Source organism: Calidris pugnax, unplaced genomic scaffold, assembly GCF_001431845.1.
Source record: "Calidris pugnax isolate Ruff unplaced genomic scaffold, ASM143184v1 scaffold57, whole genome shotgun sequence".
Taxonomy (NCBI): domain Eukaryota; kingdom Metazoa; phylum Chordata; class Aves; order Charadriiformes; family Scolopacidae; genus Calidris; species Calidris pugnax.
In genome coordinates this window covers 489106-515340 of record NW_015090813.1, presented here as the reverse complement: position 1 = coordinate 515340, position 26235 = coordinate 489106, and the positions used below count along the sequence as shown (strand labels likewise).

Here is a 26235-nt window from a genome sequence, read left to right as displayed (position 1 = left end):
AATCTATGACTTTCTTAGGAGCACTACTGAGCCACCACCGGTGCCTGGAGAAGATTCAAAGAACTGATTTTTCCTTAAGCCACTCTACCCAGGCATTCCCAGATAATATGAGCTGCCTTTTCAAAGTAGATAAATAAGATTAATGAGGAACTGCTCCAAGTATGTTCCCTCTGCCCCACAGACACTATCTTCACACATATAGCAGGACCTTTAGCCCTTTCCAGTGACAGCCTGGGATGCTGCTAACATATGGACTATTTCTGAGCCAGTACTTCTTGATACTGAGCTGCCCAGTACTGTTTTCTCTTATATCCCTCATAAATCAGGTGCAAAACACTTCTGGATTCTCTAGTCCCACACAACAATGGGTCCATTTGAGGGCTTACTCCAAAACATTGTACCACACATGTGTTTCTCCTCCTAATGTTGTTGTGAGCCTTATTATTTTTCACTGGAGCCAAAGTCCCACTTCTCAAAGCACTGGCTGCCACTTCCAGTACCAGCCTATTGCTTCTCAGTCGTTTGCATATTTGTGCGTTAAACTGACCTACATCTCTCCCTAGAGAGTGGGCAGCAGACGGTCCTGGGGCCATCTGGCATCTCAAGATGCTGCCTGAGTGGCTTGTGGGTCACAGCAGTGGGAGATGTTGGTCACTGGACAAACACCATGCAGCTGAGCTCTCTGGGGAGTCCTCTGCTTTTTGTATAAACAACTTTGGGCCAATGTGAGCCAGCATATGGTTACCTTGGCAGCAACAAGAACATTTCATGGAAGTACCTTGGCAGCAACAAGAACATTTCATAGAATCATAGAATAGTTTGGGTTGGAAGGGACCTTAAAGATCATCGAGTTCCGACCCCCCAGACCAGGTTGCTCAAAGCCTCATCCAGCCTGGCCTTGAACACCTCCAGGGATGGGACACCCACAACTTTTCTGGACTACCTGTTCTGGTCTCCCACTGTCCCTACAGGAAACAATTTGTTCCTAAGATCCGCCACAGCTTCTCTGGGCAACCTGTTCCGGTCTCCCACCATCCCCACAGGAAACAATTTGTTCCTAAGATCTAATCTAAATCTCTACTCTCTCAGTTTAAAACTGTTACCTTTCATCCTATCACTATTTGTTTGAAAGCTCCTGGGATCAGCAGGAGAGCTACACCAGCCACCTCCATTAGTCTCGGTGCCCCCATGGAAGAAGCTGGTCAATTCACTGGAGGGGCACCACAATGGCTGGAGCACTCGTCCCATGAGGAGAGATTGGGGGAAGTGAGATGTTCAGCTGGAGAAGAGACAACTCTGGGGGTCCCTAACTCCAGCCCCACAGCACCTACGAGGAGATCATCAAGAAGACAGGGCCTGGCGCTTCATAGGGGTGTAAGGTGGGAGGACAAGAGGCAATGGGCAGAAGCTGAAATGAGGGAAGTTCAGGCTAGGTATAAGGAGAAACTTTTTCACCACGAGGACAGGCAGGCAGGAGAACAGGTTTCCAAAGAAACTATGCACTCTCCATCCTCAGAGGTTTTTAAGACTAATATAAAGCCCTTGAGAGACCTGGTCAAAGCTCACAGCTGAGCTTGCTTTGAGCAAGAGGTTGAACTAAAGACCTCCTGTGGTCCCTTCCAGCCAGTTAGTCATGATTAAGCATCAGTCTGGTTTTTAACAAATCCTGACCAAATCCCAGGCTGCAAAGGGCAGTCACAGCTGCGAGCTCCCATTGTGGAAAGCCGTAGCGTAGACACAAAAAAACAGACTTTAGTTTGACCAATCCGTAGTCAATATAGACAAATTTCACGCAGAGCCTGTCAAGTCATTAAGACTTAATTTTCAAGGGTAGCAGCTGTGTGTGAATCCTTCCTGGGTTTTCTCTTTCTGAGGGCCTGATCTGGTGCTATCTCTGTCGGGGGCAGGGAATAGCCAACATATCTGGTTTACACTGCCAGCCAGCAGGCAGCCTCCCTGCTCGCCTATCAGAGCCGGTCCCCCCCGGTCAGTCTCCGTGGTGTTTGCTCCTGCTGTGTCATTCTGTCCTTCCCCCCCCTTCCCTTGGTCATCCCATCCCTCTTCTCTCGGTGGCAGGGTTACAGTACCAGTGTCCTGCTGCCGGCGTGCCCTTCTCTGAGCTTTCTGCCCGACTGTGGGGTTTTTTTCCCTCCACTCAGCTCTTCTCTTTCCTCCGGTAAGTCTGACAAACAGTTTCCTTGCTCTCCCTGCTTGGTGGCACAGTGCAAGGGCTTTAGTCTAAGTTCTTCCCTTCGGGACTGTCAGCCCACGTTTTCTAGGAATTGCTTTTAAATCCTGGGCACCGTATGATGTGTGTGGAAAACAGTCAAGTATCTAAGGCTGTTGGTGAAAGTAAGAAATGCTTCTCTAAAGAGTGATAAAAATTAAGTTGACTTTGGTCAAACTTGCCTTTAAGTGATTCTAGGGGCCATGGCTGGTTTGCTACCACAATAAGAGGTCAAGACTCAAGTGCCGCATGAGACTTCAGAAAGTCTCCAAATCTGGTTCTTTCCATGCTCGTATGGAAACCAGCCACGAAGCCTCCAAACTTTCGTTCAGTTTTGTACTAGAAAATGATGCATAAATCATAAAGCTGTTCAAATGTAGCGTGTGGTTGATAAAGCTGATTTTTGTCAGCGCTTTCTGAAGTAATACATAGGGCAGTGTCTAGGCTATAATAAGGCACTCATATTTTTCTGGAGGGTAATTGGAGCTGCAGTAGTGTGGGCCATTCCAGAGTTTAATACATGCTGCTTTGAGGTGTTGCTGTAGTTCAATCTGGTGTTATGTCGGGGTAAAAATTCTGATTTTTCTCGGCATATGCTGGCTGGTGTGAGTATATGGAACACTTTGTTTTAGAGAATTGTTTGTGTGTGTGTGCATGTCAATTTTGAGCATAAAGAGCTAAATGCCGTTGCCCATTTTAGAAGTGCTTAAAATAACTCCTGGCTGCAGAGCAGGTGCCATGTGTCCTTCTGCTGGATAAGTGGGGACGCAAGAGCTAAATATAGACCCGTTTGTAAACCCTCCAGAAGTTTGAGCTGCAAGAAGGCCAGGAGGAAGCAATTCCCATGAGAAGGAAAGGGAAGCAAGCGCTCTGTTTAAAAAAAGATAAACAAGACTCTGCGACGGTATGAAAGATGGTCTAACAGAGACCAATGCCCCAAGGAGCTCCATTGTTCTCCGGGGTTGCTCCAAGCTTTTAACAGAGGAAGGAGGAGAATGGAGAAAAGCCTCTCCCACAGTAGGGAGGCAGTAGCACCCTCTGTTTCTTGGGGGTGTTTCCCACTGGAGAAGAGGAGGACCAGGATGACTATCTGTAGGCATCAACCACAAGTGCTCAAGCTTCCACCCAAAACACCAGAGCCATGAAAGATACTCATCTCAGGGCTGTGGAACAGTTCCAGGATTTGGGACAGCAAGAGGAAAAGGGTAAACAAGATGCAATGCTCAGACTCGGCCAGAAAACTGGTCAGTCCTCCCCTTCACCATAAACCAGGATAAAGCCCTGTTGGAAATTCAGGTGCCCTGGAGGCAGCAGTAATAGTAGTAGGAGTCACAAAACTCAAGAGGTGGGTCGTCTAAAATCAGGCAAGTCTAAAATTCCTTGAAGAACCAAGGAATTTCTCTTCTGGGCTCAGCCACCTAATTTTTAGGCATCACTGTGTCTAAGATAGTGCATAATGTAAACACTTTGGGTCTTGCTGCGGTTGGCACCAAAAGTCTTTTATGGCCTGATAAGGAGGAATTCCTGATGCACATCAAGGCTAAACAGGCTGGAGCACGAGTAGGACCGGGGCCAACCTCAGTAAAATCTCCCAGCATCAAAGGCTGTAGGGGGGCTGCTGTCAGCAGATGACACCTGCCTTCTCTCCCCAAATATAAACTCCCTGAGGCTGGGAAAGCTCTTACACAAAACAAGGTGCAGAAGTCTCGTGTTTGTGCTCAGAGAAGTTATCAGACCTCTGGTTTAGCCCGAAGGAGAATGGAATAAAGCATTAAAATGTTTACTTGTGTGTGGAAATGCTATCCCCAGTAGGATCCGTCAGGTGGGCATCCTTGGGTTAAGGGTTCGTCGCTGAGTGTTTCTGTGGTTCCACCTCCAGGTGGCCTGAACCTCGACAGATGTGAACTGCCAAGGTTTCAGAGACTTGATAATTACTAACCCCTTTCCAGCCAGGAACGTACGTTGGGGAAGGTTTCCTGCGAGGCCAGCTTTTAAACATCTCCTCCTGTCCTCGATTCCAAACATCCAGTTCCTCTCCCATTCCCCCGTGTGTTTCCCTTGTTACCGAGAAGCTCTGTGCGTAAATCCATCGCCGCCGTTGATGTAAAGCCCTCTGTGTTTCCAGGAGTGCTTGATAATTGACGTAGGAGGAAACCTTTAGCAGGAGGGTGTTGCTCCGTGAGCGACGCAGCCGGGAGGCGGGAGGCAGCCGAGGGAGGGAGTCAGGGTTGGAGGGAGGACCACATCGACTTGTGCCTCCTTTCAAAGAGGGGGAGGTGGGCAAAAGGGAAATTCGCATTTGGGAGCAGAGCACTTAGCCTTCCAGTTCTCCTTCTGTGATGAATGCATGACAAAAATAACTACTTTAAATCCAGGATGTACTTTGTGAGACTTTCGTTCCGTCTAGACGGGAGTGGGTGATCCTGGGTTTTCCAGCTGATTGATCACCAATTGCCAATTAGCTCAAATTAACGAATACAATTGTAAACCCTAGCCTAAACGTGTCAGAAATAAACACATATTTTGTGGAGCTTCTAGCTTAGCTTTTACAATAATCTTACCGACCTTGAATTAATTGGCAGTCAGTCAACTCTAGTTAAAACAAGCTCACAAGCTGCAGTCTAACATTCATGCTACCTGGAATTATTTACCTAAATTGCACATGTAGGGCCTGCTCTTTCCACTCACTATGAAATCAAATCAGACAGATATAATGTTACAATCGCTTTGCAGTGATTTAATGACCACGCCACAAGTAGGAAGGAAAAAAACATCTGTCTGACAGAGTCCTTGGGACCAGGTCCAGCCACCTTCCCGAGCCGTTCCTGCTGGTGGGTTGTACCTGCAGGAGGATTGCAGGGGCATGGCTTTGTAGCTGAACGGTTTTCAAAGCACATCCTGAGCCCCACTCACAGCTTTCAATTAGAGACCCACAAGTAATTGCTTGAGAGACGATAAACCACAATAGTTGACTATCTTATCTGTAAGCCCAGACAAATAGCTAGACAATTAAATCTTGAAAAATGTTGCCCTAGCGATGGCCGTCACTGCACTTCCAAACACCACTGTGACTGGGGAGAGTTAATAATGAACAGCAAGCCATGTATTACAATAAATTACATCTCTCTTATCATGGACTGCCTTTGGCCGAGTTAGTTTATGATTTTGAAAGCTGTAGAAATGTAGACACCATAGAAGATATACGTTACAGCCAACCGAACAGGGCACAAAATGCTTCTCCCTTTGCTCCGTGTTTTCAAAGCAAGCTGTCTTTTTAAAAAAAAAAAAGCAACCACCTCAGGTGCTAGAAAAGAACCGAGAAAGCAAACTTCTTCCTCTCGTAGTTCCCCACCAAGACCAGGGAGGAACAAAAATCAGCCTGAAAAAGGACTCATGGCTACAAAGGGGATGGAGTCTGTAGTCAAGCAGAAGTGAGGGCCAGTTGCAGTGTGAGACCCAGCTGTGCACCTCGCACCCCTGCACTACTTCACGAGGGCAATGCAGAGGTGACAGCAGCTCTGCTGGCACTCTAAGAAAGAAGGAACCTGCTCTACACTGAGTTTTCCAGCCAAAAACAGTCAGAGATGCTGTTTCTGCTGGCCCACACCTTGCAGGAGCTGGGAGCAGATGCCTGGGATGCTCTCGCTGACACCCCCCTTGCCAGGTCCTTGGTAAACTGAAGCAGCCTCCGGAGGAACACAGACCCCTCGGGGGCTCTGGATTCACCTGGCTGAGTGCAGCAGCTCAAAGACATAAGAAAACAAAAGCTTCTCTTTGTAAACTGGGAGAAAATTAGCTGAAATTTGCCTCAGAAAACACCATGGACTATCAGCCCGTGTTACGCCTGGTCAGTTTTACTTCGCTGTGATTTATTCTGTATTTTGTACTTTGTCAAACACTCTGTTGACAACATGCAGCAAGTGCAAGAAAAGAGTGGTTTATACCTGTTTATCTTATTCTTTGCCATTATGGTGACAGTACCAAGCCAGGCCTCTTGCAGATCAAGCACCACCCCGGGCTCTCCAAAAGCACAGTGCAATTTTTGGTGTACTGGTTTCATTTAAAGCATTTGTTTTTTGTGGTTATTGACTTTAGATGTGATGATGGGGGAGAAATAGGAAATGAAACTTACGTAGCTCTGAAGTGAAGCTGCCCATATCGAGAGCCAGTGTTGCAGGTAAACAGATCAAGAAAAGTAAACATGTGGCAAATGAAATCATAGAATCATGGAGCGGTTTGGGTTGGAAGGGACCTTAAAGATCATCCAGTTCCAACCCCCTGCCCTGGGCAGGGACACCTCCCACCAGACCAGGTTGCTCCAAGCCCCATCCAGCCTGGCCTTGAACCCCTCCAGGGATGGGGCAGCCACAGCTTCTCTGGGCGACCTGGGCCGCTGTCTCATCACTCTCAGAGTGAAAAATTGCTTCCTAATATCTAATCTAAATCTCCCCCCTTCCACTTTGGAGCCATTACCCCTTGTCCTATCACCACATGCCCTTATAAAAAGTCCCTCTCCACTTTACAAATAGCGTGCTCAGGGAGGGAAGTGGTGTAAATGACTCAGGTGCCAATTCGCATTTTATCGCTGGCAACATGAGTAAGAGGTTTTGATTTTTTTAAGTATTAGGTTTGTGCAGGCTTTTCCTCTTGGAAAGTATTACCCCTTGTCCTATCACCACATGCCCTTATAAAAAGTCCCTCTCCACTTTACAAATAGCGTGCTCAGGGAGGGAAGTGGTGTAAATGACTCAGGTGCCAATTCGCATTTTATCGCTGGCAACATGAGTAAGAGGTTTTGATTTTTTTAAGTATTAGGTTTGTGCAGGCCTTTCCTCTTGGAAATATAATTTGCTTTTCTCCCCGCAGGTAAATCACCTTGGTTGTTCATTTAAGTGTGACATATTTATCAAGCCAGAACCGACGGATGAGCTGCCGTCCCAAATTGCGTACAAAATTACTCAGGTGCTGGCTGAGCTCTGGGAACAGTTAGAAGACTAATTTCGTGTGCTTTTACATTAACCCTCCATTTGTTTGCTGTCAGGTACTGCACCAAGCATGGAGAACAACCAGTCTCCCACCTCGCCCGGGCAGGACATCCAGGGGCAGAGTGGGGACAATCCTGTCCCCAGCTCGCAGCCCACAACTCCAGCCCCCGTGGAGCAGCCAAGCCCCCAACCCGAAGCAGCCGTGTGTGACATCTCCGAGGAGCTGAGCAGGCAGCTGGAGGACATTATTAAAACCTACGGGTCTGCAGCCAGCCTGATGGAGAAGGAAAGTGCTGCTACAGGAACCGACAGGGCGGAGAAGGGAGAGTCGGGCAGCGTGGAGGATGCGGAGTATGAAGATCCAACTGAGGAGGGTGAGAAAGAGAAGCTGGCATCTGGGGATGCTTCCAGAGCAAAGGAGCCCGGCGGCAGCAAGGAGCAAAAGCTGGAGAAGAAGCTCCTGAAGGGACTAGGCAAGTACTTATGTACTTACACAGCTCTTCTGTTAACAGAAGTGAAACCTCCCTAAGTACTTATGTACTTACACAGCTCTTCTGTGAACAGAAGTGAAACCTCCCTGGTCATAGAATCATAGAATCATTCAGGTTGGAAGAGACCCTTGGGATCATCAAGTCCAACCATCTACCCTACTCTACAAAGTTCTCCCCTACACCATATCCCTCAGTACTTCATCTAAACGTCCTTTAAACACATCCAGGGATGGTGACTCAACCCCCTCCCTGGGCAGCCTATTCCAATGCCCGACCACTCTCTCTGTGAAAAATTCCTTCCTAATGTTCAGTCTAAACCTACCCTGTTGGAGCTTGAAGCCGTTCCCTCTCGTTCTGTCGTTAATTACCTGTGAGAAGAGACCAGCCCCAACCTCTCTACAGTGTCCTTTCAAGTAGTTGTAGAGAGTGATGAGGTCTCCCCTCACCCTCCTCTTCCTCAAACTAAACAGCCCCAGCTCCTTCAGCCGCTCTTCATATGATTTGTCTTCCAGGCCCTTCACTAGTTTCGTTGCCCTCCTCTGCACTCGCTCCAGCACCTCGATATCTTGAGGAGATGGTCCTCCCTCTCTCCCAAGTTAAGCCTCTGCCGTGGATGACAGGGATCTCTAGTTATCACTAAAATTTACGGTGACTGTTACAACTTTAATTTCACTGACAATTCTTTTCAGCAATTACCTGACCGATACAAGTAGGCTGTATCAGGTATTAGTTCTTCTAAAAAGACAAAAGTTTAGGATTATATCACACAATCCTGATGTACTATTGGGCCACACAAAGCTGTGAGTCTGACGACACACTGCGGAAAGTTGCTGCTTGGCCAAAGGAGAACCTGGCCTCTCCTTTGTGCCTCAGTAAATCTTTTTCCTCCCCTGCTTCCTCAGGTATGAGTTCTCAGCGGTCACAATAGTGTTAATGGGGCTACTATGTGGAGTGGGAATCTGCAGAACAAATTCACCATCATGCCCAGGTTATTTTTCATCTAGCAGACCTCCAGGCTTATCACAGACTGTATGAAATAAGCCCATACACTGATTTTATCTAAGTCTTTACAAAATATGTCCTTTCTGCTGGGCAGCCACTAGAGAGCAATGTAGTCCCATCCCAACCTGCAATCCCAACATGTAATTTATTTCCCTTCCTACACTTAACTCCCGCCAATCTTCAAGCCCCTCCTTTGCATGAGAACCCAAACCCAACCGTGGGCTAAGCCTGTAGAAAAATCACTGCAGGACATGCTTACAGACAAGGGACTGAACAGAGGACAGACAGGGGATATTTTCCTCCACAATTCCTTGAACTTCCAGGAGAAAGAAAGTTCCTCAGTTTCTATTGCCTCAGCTTTGGCGCAGTTATTGGTATGTCTCCAAGACCAGTGAAATAACCAGGATACAAATTCATGGGACTTGATGAGATACCTCTGTGGGTCCTGAGGTGACAGGTCAATGATTTCAGATTGGATATTAGGAAAAATTTTTACACTGAAAGGGTTATTAAACATTATTAGGAATGGGCTGCCCAGGGAAGTGGTGGAGGCACTATCCCTAGAGATTTTCAAAAGATGGGTTGACATAGTGCTTAGAGACATAGTTTAGTGATGGGGGGGTGTGTGGAGGAGTTGGGTCCTGAGGTGACTGGTCGATGATTTCAGATTGGATATTAGGAAAAATTTTTACACTGAAAGGGTTATTAAACATTATTAGGAATGGGCTGCCCAGGGAAGTGGTCGAGGCACTATCTCTAGAGATTTTCAAAAGATGGGTTGACGTAGTGCTTAGAGACATAGTTTAGTGATGGGAGGATGTGTGGGGGTGTGTGTATAGTTTTCTTTTGTTTTTTAATCAGAGTTAGGTTGATGGTTGGACTAGATGATCGTAGCGATCCCTTCCAACCTAGACGATTCTATGAAAACCCTACCAAAGCACAGTTCTTCAGCTGCAGTTGCAACAATTTTCACTCCAGGATTTGATTTTGGCTCTCTTCAACATATTTGTACTAGTGTTGTAGAGAGAATTCGCTTAATGTGAAATAGTGGATTTTCCCTGCAGGCATCACTGCCGGACTGCACTAGACTTGCAGTAGAAAAAGTCCAGCCTAAAGCAGAAAGCAAATTTGGTCTCACAGCCTCGGGAAAGCGGAGCATTTGGAAAAGCACAGCCAAGCCCCTGGCACCGCAGCCATCCTTATCTCCAGGGATGCCAGGGACATTTTGTATTCCATGAACAAACATTGTTCAAGCTCCAGCTCATACTCAGGGCTGACATAAATGCCAGGAGGTATCAGAAGAGAAGCAATACATAAAGAGCTACACAGTGAATTAGCTACGCACGCCCAGATAGTTACTAGACTGTGAATGCTTTGTCTCTGGTATCCATACTCTCTTCACCAAGTCAGGGAACTGATTTACACCACAATCGTGTTGCCCAGACTTGGCTGGCAGTACCCACTGCTCTCTGATGGTTTACACCAGTTTTGATCAGTTTTCACTTGCAAAGAGCTTCGGCTTCTGAGTCCTCAAGGTTCAGGCCCTTTCCATCCTATTTCGATTAAATGTATTATATATGTGACCCAGTCATGTTGCAAAAACATTAAAGGAAAATCAAATTATACAGGAAAAAAGCATTTCACAGCTAATGCTTTTGCTAGAAGACAGCACATTCCTGAGGTCTGAAATGGAGGAAAATTCAAGCATGTTTGTTCTTACAGGGAGAAGGAAAACACAGAAATTCATAGAAAAAGTTATTCTCTTCCATCCAAAATGCCTCATTTCTCCCAGAGTTTTTACAGATCCATGCATCAACCAACCAACCAACATTCAGGTTGGAAGAGACCCTTGGGATCATGGAGTCCAACCATCAACTCTACTCTACAAAGTTCTCCCCTACACCATATCCCCCAACACCGCATCTAAACGACTCTTAAACACAGCCAGGGATGGTGGCTCAACCACCTCCCCGGGCAGCCTATTCCAGTGTCTGACCACTCTTTCTGTGAAGAATTTTTTCCTAATGTCCATTTCACAGCAGCACATCAGTTACAAACTACATCTACCATCAAATCTCTGCTTCTTTTTCTTTTTCAAGGGAAGGAAGCCACCCTACTGGTGCAAAGCTTGAACAAGCTGAATACTCCAGAGGAGAAGATGGACCTGTTATTTAAGAAGTATGCTGAACTGGTTAGTAGAGCATTGGTTGTCTTCTGTGCAAACTGTCTGTATAGGAAGGTATAAAAAGCATATGACCATGCAGCACGGTCAAACCTCATGTCACCATAGTGTCCTTCCGGATAAGTGAATCCTAAAATAATTGCCAGGGTTAAATAATCAATTATGGGTGAGAAGGAGAAAAGAAGTAAAAAGTGAGGAAAACAAGCTGGACTTTGAATTAAAAAGCTGAAGAGGCAGAATATTTGTACTTAAAGGCAAATCTACCAATCTGACCCACACTGGGGACTAGTGTCTGGGCTCCCACCTTTCCCTTCTGCGTGGAGTTTTGCACACCTCTGTATGTGAGCGCTGCTTTAAGTTATGTGTCAGTGATTTAATCCAAATGAAAATAATACAGGGCTTAGTATAAAATGTTAGGAAGCAGAAAATCAGAAAACAGAGTGCTGAGGCTAATTGTGAGAGACACCACAGCACAGTGAAATGAAGAGTCGAAGCCCCTGGCACCATAACGTTACCCCTGTAACAAAGCCAGCTTCCTGGCTCTGTTCTTTCCATACTTTTGATGGGTTATTTTGGGGTGAAGTGTTTTCTTCTAAGTAGTTAAAGGGCTGTATGGCCATAAGCTGGGGAAATCTTGCAAATGAAAAGGCTGCAGCATTTTACAGTTTGTGGAGCGCTGAAAAATGTGCCAAGCAGAACATTGACTTTGTAATTGGCTTTATGCACAGATGTGTCCATGTCTCATCCTAATGTGAAATTCAGCTTTCCTTTTTTTTTTTTCATGTAAAATCCTCTGATTTCATAAATTGGCCTCAGGCTGTTTAGCTCATGCTTAAAGGGACTTCATGCCCAAGACTTAACTGGAATAGGTCTTCTTCCTCTGTAGTGTACCACATGGTAACCCACAGGAGGTTCGTGATCTGGACAGCTCATGGGACCACTGTATAGAACAGGGGTCCATATCTCCAGCAACCCATGCAGGACAAAATGTGCTAAAACCCAAACACTGAGCCTTCGTTTTTGACACCCTGGGCGATGTCACTAAAATAAATCATTGAATAAATACAACCAAAAGCTCGTTGGAGCAAAGCAGGGCTGAGGGGTGTAGCGTGATGAATAGCCTGTCAGCAACCAGCAGTAGCAGTCACCACTCTCTCTGCTCCCTCTTGTCCATCCCCAGTCACACACTTAGGTCACTTTTTGCTTTTGCTGAGTTGTTTTTTCCAGCCAGATCATCTCCCTGGGTGACACAAGGACTTGCTGCAGCACGGCTCAGGGGAAGGTGCAGCCAGACTCCAAGTTGAGCTGGGGGCTGGCGATGTCTTCAGCTCCATCAGATAGATCTGCTGCTGGCTCCATCTTAAGAGGTTGCCTGTATGGAGCCGGTTGGGGACCCTATGGAGCACCAGCACTTCCCCACAGCCATCTATACGCTATTTAACTGTTAGAACATGCCCTGGGACAGTCCATGGTGATGAGTACACCAGGAAACAGAAGGCATCAGGGAAGAGGGACCTTTAAAGGTCCCTTCCAACCCAACACATTCTATGATTCTATGAGTCTAAGGGCATGGGCTGGTGTGAAGGAAGCCTGTGGAGATGTGGAACCAAGGCAGCATAGGCATTTGGGCACAAACCGTGCCATGCTACTTGCAATCAAAGAACATATTCACTAATACTGGTGTAGACAGAGTGATTTGGGTTAGTAAAGCAGACTGTGCTTTACTTCAGCTTTTGACTACAAACACCTGTTGCAGAATTGCTTGTGACCAGTTTGTATTTAGAGGTCCTGAGGGTGTCACAAGTGCTGGGTGCAAGAGCTATACACTAGTAAATAAATATAAGTATTGCCATTGTCTGCAGTGGGGTCAAGATAAAACATTTTTTTTTCCTAAATTGAGAGTTTGTCTCTCTAGGGCAGCCTTCCAAAACCATAATTCCTTCTATTTGTAGTTGATTTTAGCTAATATCTTATTAACTAATCATAAAAATTTATCATTGGCAGCCCTTTTGTCATTCCTATTTACCAGTAAATTCCCTTCTTCGGTGCAAAAATAACACCATGTCTTAGACATCCCTGAGAACTTTGAAATATAAGTTTTTAGCACAAGTCATTTTTATGGAAAAAAAAAGAAAGAGCAAAAAGCTTGTAAGACTTCTTATATCACAATTAAGACCTATTTTATTCTAAGTCCCCCATCTCAAGCACAGATTGAGTTGAATCATCTAAAATTTGGATAAATCATTATCCGCTCAGCACAGGCTGTGCATGCAAAATGTAAAGCAAAAAGAACCTTTTTTGTGTTTTTAAGAGGGAAGGGGAAGGGGCCAAAATCAAGCTTATAAAGGAAAATAAATCTCAGCCTTAATTACAGAGAGGCTATTTTTTCCCCTACAATACTAGAAAAATTATTTAAGAGAGTGCAGCTTGATTGATGCAAAAGCCCCTATTTTGATCTGCTGGGGTAAAAACACACAATCCACATGCTGAAATTTGGGCATAAACTGTAAATATACTCCAAGCTGGTGATTGCATTGTTTTGTGGTATGCCTGGCTGTGACTTGACTGATAATACATAGAGCTCTCTACTGTAGGCATAAATTACAGAACATCTGCAGAAAACAGATCCTCGGGCAGAGAAAGTGTAAAATATGATGCCTGTTGACTGCCTTGTTTGAGCTGCACATCATTCCCTTGCACTCACCAACTTTCCCAATCATACTGGGGTTAATAATTAATACTAGTGGTACCATATTATTAGATAATCTAGGAATAAAAACAGCTATTATTATTAAGGTTTGCACATTGCAGCTCACATGCTGCTGTTTTTCAAGCAGAAAACATCTGGTCTTCAGTAATATTTTGCAATATATGCACGCCCGTGGTACAGCGAGGAGGGGAGGGCTGCTGGGTGTTGGAAGGGGAGGTGAAATCTTTAAAAGCTTCAGAGGTGAAATGCTTCATTGACACCTCTGTTACGGTGCTAATTTGCAGTGCAGGAATTTTTTTCAAAGCAGCCATTAATAGGTAGGTGTCAGAAGAAATGACCAGTTTGTGTAGGGACTGCTATTCGCAATTCTTTGGTTGCCCTTCATCCTCCCCCCCCTCCAAATACACCCTCCTCACCACCATCCCTCTAGAGAAGTTCCCAAGTGAACATCAGGGACTGTCCATATGTTAGTCAATAATTACATGGAGATGAAGAGCCAAAAAAAGGTTTGATTCCCTGCCACCCACCCCCATTGATGATGGGACCTCCAGAAACACAACTGATGGGTGGCCCCATGTGCACTCACGAGCAAGAGGAGGTGCCCAATTATTGGTTTAGGCAATTCTTCCCTGAAGAGCATTCTCCTCCACCAGCAGCAAAGCCCCCACACAGACAGCATCCCTGGTCTCCAGTGATTCTTTTGCTGCTGTTTTTTCCAGCAGGTTCCTAGGTATCTAGGAAGCCGTTTCTTTTTCAGGAAGCTGCAAAACAGAATGAGCAGCTATTGCATTATCTCATGATCTGGAGAAATCTCACCATGTAAAGCGCTACCGGCTGCTCTACTTCCCAACACTGAAACAAAAATAAAAACCTCACAGCTGCCCTTCAAAGAAATTCAAACCAGAGAAGGAAGGGCTGAAATGGTGTGACAAGAGGATTAAAAATTATGTTCACCCATCCACACCACAGCACACTTGGGACTGTTGCAGCAAGAAAGCTTGGCACTCCCTCCAGGTCGCTCACACCTCTCCCATTGGTGCTGATAAACATAAAACATTTCCTAAGAGGTTAAGAAATTGTGATGACTTTCCCCAAACCAAAAGTGCTAATTCTCTTTTTTCCCTGTCCCTCTTTCTTTTATTTTAATCCCTGTTCCCTGCCCAGCACGAAGAACATCGTGCCGAGCAGAAAAAGCTCAAGTACCTGCAGAAGAGGCAGGCCCAGATCACCAAGGAGAAGGACCAGCTGCAGAGCGAGCACAGCCGAGCCATCCTTGCCCGCAGCAAGCTCGAGAGCCTCTGCCGGGAGCTCCAGAGGCACAACAAGAACCTCAAGGTGAGTGGTGGCCTTACCAAGGTACCCATAGGTGGGAAGAAGATCATAGAATCATAGAATCATAGAATTGCCCAGGCCGGAAGGGACCTCCAAAGGCCATCTAGTCTGACGTCCCCGCAGTCAGCAGGGACACCCCCAACTAGACCAGGTTGCCCAGGGCCTGGTCGAGCCTCACCTTGAATATCTCCAGGGAAGGGGCCTCAACCACCTCCCTGGGCAACCTGTTCCAGTGCTCCACCACCCTCACAGTGAAGAACCCTCTCCTAATGACCGATGCCTCCCCGTCTTGCTCTGGCTCCAAATCAAAGAGGCATTTGCATCTGCACGTGCAATGCATAATTATTCCTCGTTTGGAAATATCCGAGTGCTCTTGGACATTGAGTTTGCCCACATTAGTTGTAAGCCCTCTCTTTGTGTTATCGGGGAGCTCAGCACAGAGAAAACCAGTGGCACCAACAGCTCAGGTCCCTGAGACTGCAGATGGGAATACATCTGCATGGACAGGAGAATAGGAACACCAGCTTTGCTCCAGGTGTTTTCACATAATTTGAGCATTTGGGCATTTTCACGTGATCTGTGAGGGTTAGCAATTCAGGATATTTGCCTCAAGATGTCAAACCTCAAGACAGGAAGAATGCCAACGCTGTTTGTGGGAGTCGTTTGGATTATGAGAGTCAAAAGGGTTCAAGAAGGAAATTTTCAGGAGCGTCAAAAGGCGGGGATCCATATGCCATGTCTGCCTATTGCTTGGTGCATCACACCATTTAAATGTGAAATTTATAATATGATTAATGCTTTTTGAAAAATTTTAGGTTCAAGACATATATTTCTGTTGTGATCTTCCTTTTTTTTTTTTTTTTCTGAGGACATGTTAGTGATGGTGATGTTATTATTATACAAAAAGTCTGCTCTGATCTATTTGAAATCCTTCTTTATGGGGATATAGCTATGTATAGAATTACAGATAGGAATTCTCAGCAGCAAGAACTTCACCTGCTATAACCTCTACTAACTGTAATGGATTTTCATTAATTTTCCCCAGCTCAAGAGTGGGGCCTTCAGGGTCTGGCTCTGACTTTTGTTGCATTTTGGTGAGAATATCTCTGGGAGGGGGAACAGCCACCTATATGCTCAAATTGAGCACTAGTGGAAGGACAAAAGCAGTTTAACAGCTAATTAGGAAAACTAGAAGCAAATCTCTGGATGCTGCAGCTCAAAACTGGTAGAACCAATTAAATTTGCCTGTCATTTGTACCAGACCTAAGCTATATGCCTCGATATTGATCCACACTGATTTACCGGGCAAAATCTTTCAGCAGAAATACGAGCCAATTTTCAAGTGATTTAAGAGTACAGCGTACAGGGCTTCACAAAGATTTAACTGAGATTTCTAAAACAAACAAATCATATCAGCGGAACAAATCAGTGAAAGCTGGGGTGTAGAGAAAAACTAATTATATTTGGAAAACATTTTTGGAACAGGTATTGTCGAATTCCTCACATTATTTCCCAGCTCCCATATGCTTATTAATCTCACTATCAGAGAGCATATAAATACTTTGTTACACATTGAATCTTTACATTTAGGAAAGTCTCTTTCCGACATCTTTCCACTTGTTGGAATGTTTTACTCTGGGACAAGGTTTCCTAGATAAACCTATCAATTTCAGACTCAATTCTGATTTTTATCCTCTACCTGTGCCAGGTGAGCCAGGAAAGGTGCCTGAGCTGATCTTGTAGTAGGAAGAAGTGTTCAGATTTTTCTTTCTAAGAATCTGGAGACTTTTTAAGAAACCCAGAATACCAGCTTTCCTCTGGTTCCTGCACTTTCAGTGTAAAAAAACCAAAGTTAAATAAGACAGTAAGAAAAAATACACTCGCAGAATGAATGAAGATTAAATTAATAAAGGCATTCAATATCTTGATCTGGTTTTGTCTCTCTAAGAGTTTTAACATAATTCTTGGGATATTTGCCTTTAAGATTTAGCTCCTGGAGAACTGTGAATCTCCACAATCTCATCTTCTATTTATTTAAATGAGTGCAATTTGCTTCTGCTTATGACTGTACTAAGGGGGACCGAAGCAGGAGAATCTATCAAATGTTACTTTTAAAATCTCCTGCTTAAGTAATTTTTATTTTGGTTTTGGCAGGACAGAGAAGCTGATTCATAATTTTTTAGCACTTGGGATTAACACTTCTGATTATGTCCCAAAGCGTGGAAAAAAAAAAAAAAAAAAAAAAAACTGTAGGAAATTGTGTCATTTCAATAGCAAAGGAGAAACCTGGCCTGTCCAGATCATGAACCTCCTCTGAGTTACCATGTGGTACATTATATGCGCATCACGTCATGTAAATGTCATCTTCACTCATCTGGTATGTGGAATTCCCATTAATTGGAGATGGGTGCAGCCAAGTGGTGATGAATATGCAACACGGAGCCGCGCTGAAAATCCACAGGGCAGGTCAGGGAAGAGAAATTTCTGGTTAGTATTGGATACCAGCCTCAAAATCTGACTCACTCACAGTCCAAGCTATTCAGATTATTTCCTTGCAGTTGTACTTCACGGCAGAAAACAGATGTTTAGTTCTCCCTCCAAGAAAAGCAGAATAAATGCTCGTGAAATAGCAGAACGTGCTCCCACTGCAACGGAGAGCAGCTCTGCTAAGACCAACAGCAACTCACTTCTCTGCGTGGTGTTCGTGTTCTGCCAATTATCCTGACAGCTTGGTGGCTACTTAGCGGCTTGTAGTGACATGAACGTCTCAGGTCCCTTGTCCTTCCCTCTACCAGGCGTTAAGCAATGACTTTCATACAAAGTCAACAGCTTCGAGTATGGGCTCGGCTCCAAATTGGCTCAGACCGTGGTGCCTGGGAATGAAGAGAATGGTTCATTGAAAATGAGGAGTCCTCGCTCGGCTGATAGGACTTCAGCACACCCACAGTCTTCTGGAGTCACCCCAGAGAAGGACAAGGACCAGAGACAATCCCGCCCTTGCAAATTATCCAGTGATAAATCCCAAACTGCCAAATATCCTTGTCTTAATTTCACAAGTCTTCATTCTGTGCGTTCTTACATTTTTAGCAGTAAATCATGAGAGTGACAGCGGGATTGCAGTAGGACAGCGAGAATATATCTTTGATAGAGTCGATATGAAGCACAAAGATTTAGGAAAGGGCAGAGGAAAAGGAACAATATTTTCTGTCTGGACTTTAGTCTTCCACAAATGGAAATCTAAAAACAATTTACGATGCTTTGTTTTTCTCACTAAAACCGAACACTTAAAACTATTACAGAATCACAGAATCTTCTAGGTTGGAAGGGACCTTAAAGATCATCTTGTCCAACCATCAACCTAACTTTGACAAAAATAGACACTCACACAACAAACAAGGAGCATCATCACTAAACCATACCTCCCAGCACTACATCAACCTGTCTTTTGAACACCTCCAGGGATGGTGCCTCAACCACCTCCCTGGGCAGCCCATTCCAATGGCTGATAACCCTTTCAGTGAAAAATTTTTTCCTAATATCCAGCCTGAACCTCCCCTGGCGCAACTTGAGGCCATTTCCTCTCGTCCTGTCGCCTGTGACTTGGGAGAAGAGACCGACCCCCACCTCTCTACACCCTCCTTTCAGGGAGTTGTAGAGAGCAATAAGGTCTCCCCATGCTTATTAAAAGAATAAGTATAGATTGAGGCAGCTGACAAGGTCAAGCATGGTTTCCATGTTATGAATTCACCTTGATGATGCTGAGAAGTCACCACCCCAAACACCCTCTGCTCTGCTCCCTACAACCAAGCAAGCCAGGAGCTCTGGACTCCAGTCGCCTACTTCAGCTGCAACAGCAGTAACACAAAACAGAAGTCAGTCTTCAAGCCTCCAGTTGGGGGGAAAAATTAAGGATCTCACTTTACACCTTGGGGGTCTTAAAATGGGAAGGACTAAGGAATCTTTTGGAAAAAAGTGCATTTTCTCAGGTTACAGGCACAGGTATAAACAAAGAGCTGGGGCTTGTGATAATAAAACCTGGGTGATGCCAATGGTTTGGGGTTTACCAGACTGTGCCTGACCAGGCAAGATGGGTGAAGGGAAGCTGGTCCCACAGCCCCCAGGCAGAACCTGACAGGTTCTGCTGGTGGCACCATGGGCACCCAGCAACCTCCCTGGCTCCAGGGCTGGTGCAGCTTCAGCCATGGGCTTTTACAGCTAGTAAAGGCTTGGGTTCAAAGCAGACACTTCCAAAGACCCATCACTATCTCAAGGATTTAACAAATCACTGCCATTTTATGAGGGACTCTGAGGAGCTCCCTGGGACACACCCCAGCTCCCCCCCCTTCTCAGGCAAATATCCTCCTCAAATATGTTTTTCTCCGAAGCAGAAGAGAAATACCATGCCCTGCAACTAAATGCTTCCTTGGCTCGGTGTCTTTATCCATGAATCTTTGTGTTGTCTCTGTGCTCTGTATAATTATTCTACCTCTGAATAGAGGATGAGCAGAAAATAAGATCCTCTGAGTAACACAGGATTTTTTGAATTTTTTTTTCCATTTTCATGATTGGTACTCTCAGGATGTCTCATTTCACCTTGCAACAGAACTGTGCAGTGTGACTGATGCACAAGCCACTGGGGTTTTTTTTGTTTTATATTCAGCTGGATTTATTACTCCAGAGAGCTATAAATCACAGCAGTGATATGTTATAACACCATTTGGGCCACTGAAACAATAAAGTATTTTTGAGGAAGGATGTTTCGAAGCTATATAAATAGGAGTCCAGACATGTAAGTTCAATTTCTCACTCTGTCTTTGACTTCTTAAGTGACTCTTCTCCCTGCACAGCGTTACAACTCTACAATGGAGAGCAAAGAGGCATGAGCAGTTTTTAAAACAGTCTGTTAAAGATAAAATGGAGTTCTGACTTGACCCAAACTAGCTAGGCATTCAAGTTAAATTTGGCAAAGTTTCGAACAAAAATAAAAAGGATGACATTGCTTGTAAACATCCCCTTTCAAAAGAAAATGGAATGTTTCATTTTAGGAATACGAAAGCAGTTGATCTAAAACACTTTCTGAGTAGCATTTTAAACTCTCCTTTGGAAGAGCATTCCTGTTTCAAAATTATCCTAAAAAGAGTTAAACAAAAAGTAAGTACAAACAGAACACAGCTCAGTGTCTCGTCAAGCAAAATGTTTCAGGCTAATTCAAAACCATTCTCACCAAATAAAAAATATATAATTATAGAGCTTTTCTTTCATCTTGCTGCAAATTTTTCATGTGTCCAATTTCCAACCCAGGTATGGAACCAGGACCCCCCCAAGATATTGGCCCAGCTCCATCTGTAATTCTCTTTTCCTTTTAAGAGGGGGCTTTCCTCTTCTGGGCTCACGCTTTTCTTTACTGCATTTGTGAGTGCACGCATGTGTTCTTGTGTAAACAGCAGGGCTTCGTGGTGATTTCTGTGCACTATGGTATTATTAGCACTAATGGCTGCAAGACTTTCCTCCCACCACCCAAGGCTTTGTCATCTCTGTGACTCCTCGGTCAGCAGAAGGACAAACATCCCCTACCTTAAACAGCAGTTGTCCAAAATCAGGCTCATGGTGTGCCTGCTGAGTAGAAATTGGGTCATTTGGTATTCATCTTACTTTAAGAGCAAGGTCTGAATCAACACCTTTTATGTCACATTCATGAAATAAATTATACCTCATTAGAGTCAGCTAAGGCTTTATTCAAGTGTATTTATAGAAAATATCCATATGCAGTGTTATCAGAGATTTTTATGTAAATTACTATGCTAGTTGAAACCTTATTAGAGTATGCCATTTGCATGCTGTGGAGTGGGTTCTTGAGGTGGTTCTGGCATGGTTTGTAACTACAGCAGATCTGGTCCTAGGCACTGTACATCAGGATTACGTTCCCCAGAAGGGCAGACTGCCCTGGAAGCAAAGGAGTAGGGAATCAAAACAGTCCATATTTCTGGATCCAAAGAAATTAATCCAGATTCTTTCTGCATTGTCTTTTACATAAACAAATCCAAACCAGAATTGCAGTAATGGTAGAAAAAAAACCAATAAATAAAGTCCATCAATCTTTCTCCAGGCAAAATTCTGGTTCTCTGTTTTGATTCTGTAAGAAGCAGCCCACAGGCTCTCCTTCTACCTAATAAATCAGTGCAAATGTTGACATAAGTTAAAAAATTAGGGAAGGAAAATTGAGGAATTGGGAGGGATTCTGCAGAAAGTGATGGATTTCTTTTGAAAATGAAAGTCCCAAAGACTATAAATTTGATATGAGGATTCCTAGTTAAAAGGAGGCATTTTAAAGGGTGATTTTTTAATTCGATCAAAAAGAATTTCAATTAAAGAGCTTTTGACTACTTCCACTAAATTCTTCTTCCAAAGCAAAAGCTGTGCTGCAGTATCATGAAACAAGACATGCGTGTGTGTCCCCTTTTCCATGCTTGCTTTGATCTGAAACTCTGCTTTACATCCATCTTTGTAAATGCAAATTCTTACTTCCCTAATTTTTTTTTTCAAGGCCACTGTGTAATTTGCTCTGTAAATTTAGAATCATGCCTAATGCTGGAGCAGATGAAAGCAAGAAAATCTCCAAAGAGGAATGCAAACACGTATAATCCTTCAAAGGGAAGCCTTATGCTACTCTGAAACAGTATCACTCTGGAACCACTTATTATGCATCTCTCTTAACATGACACCGTTCTCTCCCATTTAACAACAGGAGGAAACAATTCAGCGGGCACGGGAGGAAGAGGAGAAGAGGAAAGAAATAGCTAATCATTTCCAGGGCACGCTGAGTGAAATCCAGGCTCAGATCGAGCAGCAAGGAGAGAGGAACATGAAGCTCTGCCAGGAGAACACGGAGCTGGCGGAGAAGCTCCAGAGCATCATCGACCAGTACGAGCTGCGGGAAGAGGTGAGAGCAGCACCTTGGGGGGAATGCAGAGAACGTGGCCAACCTGTCCTCCCCATCAGCTGTTGTTTGGGGTGTCCAGAGGAGATAACAAGGGTAGCCCCCACTACATGCACGGTGGGGTAGCACCCCACCATGTATGCAGCGAGCCCACCAGACTCCACCTGGCAAATTCTATGGGCAAGGAGTTGTGCCAGCCACCTGGGGAGAGGGGTTGAGGAGCCTGAGCAGCCAGATGTGCCAGCTGCTGTCCCAATCTGCCCCCTGGCCTCAGAACAGCTCCCCCAAATCCCCAGGGAGCCCCCCAGCACCCCTTTCCTTCCCTCCCCACCGCACCCCAAGTCCCCACCAAGCACCTCCCAGCTCCCATCTTTTTGTGCAGCGTCAGATGTGCCAGCTGCTGTCCCAATCTGCCCCCTGGCCTCCACACAGCTCCCACAAATCCCCAGGGAGCCCCCCAGCACCCCTTTCCTTTTCCCACCCCACCCCAAGTCCCCACCGAGCACCTCCCAGCTCTCATCTTTTTGGGCAGTCCGCCCCGCTGGTGACAGAAAATATACTTTTTTTCCCTCCAGACACAGGCTGCTCTGAAGTAAGTGCTTTGACCCTTCTGCAGAAGCAGAACATGAAGAGGACAGATAAAGGAGGCCCTTCTTTGCATTGGAATAGATCCTTCTTTGCAGGCACAGTGCTGACCATAAGATCTAGCAGATAATAGACAGATGGGAAATGATTCTTTTTGTAAACATTAGAGTTGGTCATAAAATTCTGACACAAAAAAACCCTCCAGTAAAATCCCAAACTTCTGAAGTAAGTGCTTTGACCCTTCTGCAGAAGCAGAACATGAAGAGGACAGATAAAGGAGGCCCTTCTTTGCATTGGAATAGATCCTTCTTTGCAGGCACAGTGCTGACCATAAGATCTAGCAGATAATAGACAGATGGGAAATGATTCTTTTTGTAAACATTAGAGTTGGTCATAAAATTCTGACATAAAAACCCCCTCCAGTAAAATCCCAAACTCCCCCCCCCCCTTTTTTTTTTAATTTTATGACAAACGCTAACAAATATCACAATGGGTCTTTATATGGTTTCTAAATGCGTATATTGTGAGCCTCAGTGCAACCAGGCAGCATTATCATACTGAATAAAACATAAGTAATCTGTCCTTGCAATCTGGAAGGCCCGATACGACACATGCACTTCCAAATCTGTCACATCCTGTACGAGGTCTTATGCTGAGCGGAGGAAATGTACGTTCCTGTCTTGTGGTTTCTATGAGAAGATAACGTAAAGCAGAGGCATGTATTCAGAATATTCACTCCTCTGAATTTTATCTAGATGAAGCAGGAGTGAAGGGGGCTCTCGGCAACATTTACCTCCAGAAGGTCACCATGGAGTCAGATGATTTACGTCTGGTTCATCTGGTCTCATCTAATCCAGGTCCCTCCTCACGTGCTTTCACCCAAACCCACGTTGTGCCAAAGGGCTGCAGGGAGCTTGTGTTTATAGAGAGGATGCCACGAGCTGTGCTCATGCTCCCAAGTACTGCAGGCGCAATGTACCTTTACACATTTATCTTCACAGTGTCTCAGACCTGCCGGCCACTTAACAGCTCCAAAAAATTGTGTCCCCCTGTATATTTATTATTGATGAGCAATTATTTGATCAGCAGTTATACTGGATGACTTTATATGTAGACCATAGAACTGGCAAAGATGCTAAAGCCCTTTTTTTGAATTCTTTTTTTTTGTTATAATAAATCAAAATAGATAACAGAAACAGGTTTCCCTTCACATGAAAATTCTGGCACATTCTGTTCTTGTCAGCACTGGAGTTTTTCAGTCGTTACAGTAGGTTGGGTGTCTTCCTGCTTCACAATGTTTTTGTCCCACAAGTGTTCCAGGGGATCGCTGTACATGCATGAGCATGAAGGTCTTTGTACGCCATCAAACCTGTGCATTCAGCAGAATTCAATTTTCTTGCAGCACCTTGATAAAATATTTAAGCACAGAGAACTTCAGCAGAAGCTGGTGGACGCCAAGTTGGAGCAGTCGCAGGAAATGATGAAGGAAGCCGAGGAGCGACACCAGAAAGAAAAGGAATACGTACCTATCCTTCTAATATCTCTTTTATCTAACTTTAGGTCAAAACGAGCCCCGCATGCTGTTTCACTAATATATTGATTCTTCAGGTCCGAGCTGGGGTGCGGTAGCAGAGACATTTTTATTGCTACTGTCAATGCTTGATGTAAAGGAACAGCCCCTGAAAGGCTGCTTTCATTGGCATTTACAGCTTTTGAGGCAAACTGCAGAGCAGGAGGCTCGAGCACAGGCTGCTCTGAGCTCCCTCACAGTTGATTCATCCTGACGTCAGGGCAGGTGATGCCATTGGTTTTCAAACAGCTCAGATATTTGATACTCCGTCTCCTCACATGATAAATGAGCACATTTAAGCAGTCAGAGAGAGCAGGAACATAGGATTAAAGAAGACCGGTATCCCCCCAGGCTCAGAGCCTCCCCAGACATCCTCCTGTGGGGCCGGTTTTGCCAGCAGAGGAGGCCACAGGGGCTGCTTGCTGTGATGGAGCCTCCTTTTCTCTTTTGCAGAGGTTCCCCTCCCCAGGTTGGTCTACCAGGGCCTCTCTGAGGCAGGAAGGGTCTGGGGCCATTCAACATCCTCCTCTGCCGTTCCTCCCAACCTGGCTGAGGGGACACCCCTAGCAGGGGGACAGCAAAGAGCAAGAGGGATGTCCCCCCACAGGCACAGCTGGGATGGGAGGAGGGCACTCCTCCCTGGTCTTGTACATTTGCAACTCAATCAGACCAAAATTAATTTTCTCAGGCTGCCTGGCAGTTTCACAGCAATCCTAACACCCAAAAAGGATGGGGGTTCAAAGCTGACATCTCATCCCTCTTCACTGCAGTGGCAGCAGCTGAGATTACTCAAGGGGAGTGACAGGCTCTCATCAGCTGGAAGAAAGCTTTGGTTTTCACCAGCCCCCCAGCTACCTTAGAGGCAGAATGAGAGAGCTCTAAAGATATGATATTTATCCCCTCCCCGTACCTGGAAGCAGATACATTAGCACAAGCCTGGTCAAAGTATCATAAAATATGGATGAAAATGCAGGGCTCTAAGCCCTGTGGATAGAGCACGAGGGAAACACAGACCTCTGCGTGTTTCCACAAACACCTCTTACCAAAAATTGCCCAGAAGAGCATTTATCCTCTTTCTCTGCACCGATCCAGTGGTGGGACAGCCTCTCCTGCTCAGCTGCACTCCCAGCAAAGGACTGAGGGGGAAGAGGAGCTGGGGCCTCTCCGTGTGCACCTCTGCATGTCACTGCATGACAATTTGTGGTCCAGCTGAGTTATTCCCTTTCACTGTGAGGCCCACATAAAGCCAAAACCCCAAAATTTCATTCATGACAGCTAATTCTTGGCAGATTCAAACCCCAGGAAACACTGCCAAGAAATCCCTTACAACGACAAAGCAAATTTGGGCTCACTTTACTGCATTCACTGTGAGTTTCGCTACCAAGTACCAGATTTCAGATACTGAAAAAGAAAAGGAAAAAAAAAAAAAAAGAACAAGATGTGAAAGACAGGGTATTGGCTCTGTGGAAAACTGAACATATGTAGCCTTATATCAATGACCTTTCTTGCTGTGCCTCACAGAACATGAGTTTTGGGGCTGCCTCTTGCCTGTGAGTGGCCCTGTTTCTAGCCAGACCTTCTTTGTGTGTTTTATCCAGAACTGATATGCACGGGTTTGTTATTTTCATTCCTTTCAAAGCAGCGAAAGTCATCGCTGTCTACATTTGGGAGTGGGAGATTTTCTTTGTGGCTTTGCTGTGCGTGTGACTAGCACCTATGAAATAACAGGTTTTGAAACCAAGCTACAAAGCCCTTAGGAAGTGGGTGTATAATGATATGCACCGTGTGCGAAGAATATTTCTCACACCGTCCAAACTAATGCTTAAAACTCCTGCCTTGGAAGTAGGCTGGTGCTGTATTGCTAACATCACCTCAGAGCGAGGTAGACTGAGCTGAAGAACTTAGGTGACCAGATAAAAGCCATGCAGTGAGTCAAGGCACAATTAGCACGTCGTGATTCATCACAGGTAGCCCAGCACCCAGCTTGCTGGCCCACACTCGTCTCCCACCTCAGGCCTACTGAGTGCTTAGTCCCACCCACCCACAACTATTGTGCTAGTGTCTGTGGGAGTAGTGTATATATAAGCACGTATGAAATCAAGGTGGTTTTGATGGAGTCCTCTCCTTTGCCTGTATCTCTCTCCAGCTCAGCAATGTGCAAAGTCAGAGCAGTGCTGCATTCCAACATCCTGTCATTTGAGGGAAAGGCTTTCA

The 26235-nt window shown here is 45.1% G+C and overlaps 1 protein-coding gene across 1 annotated transcript in view; it reads left to right on the top strand.

The window, feature by feature from the left end:
• Positions 1-1974: 1974 nt before the first annotated feature.
• Positions 1975-26235, top strand: part of TXLNB (taxilin beta) — a 40822-nt gene continuing 16561 nt past the window's right edge. Inside the window, exons 1-6 of the mRNA XM_014939573.1 lie at positions 1975-2176; positions 7269-7685; positions 10805-10896; positions 14762-14932; positions 21675-21869; positions 23854-23973. Coding sequence (XP_014795059.1) covers positions 7283-7685; positions 10805-10896; positions 14762-14932; positions 21675-21869; positions 23854-23973 — 981 coding nt within the window. The 5' untranslated portion in view covers positions 1975-2176; positions 7269-7282. The remainder of the gene's footprint in view (positions 2177-7268; positions 7686-10804; positions 10897-14761; positions 14933-21674; positions 21870-23853; positions 23974-26235) is intronic.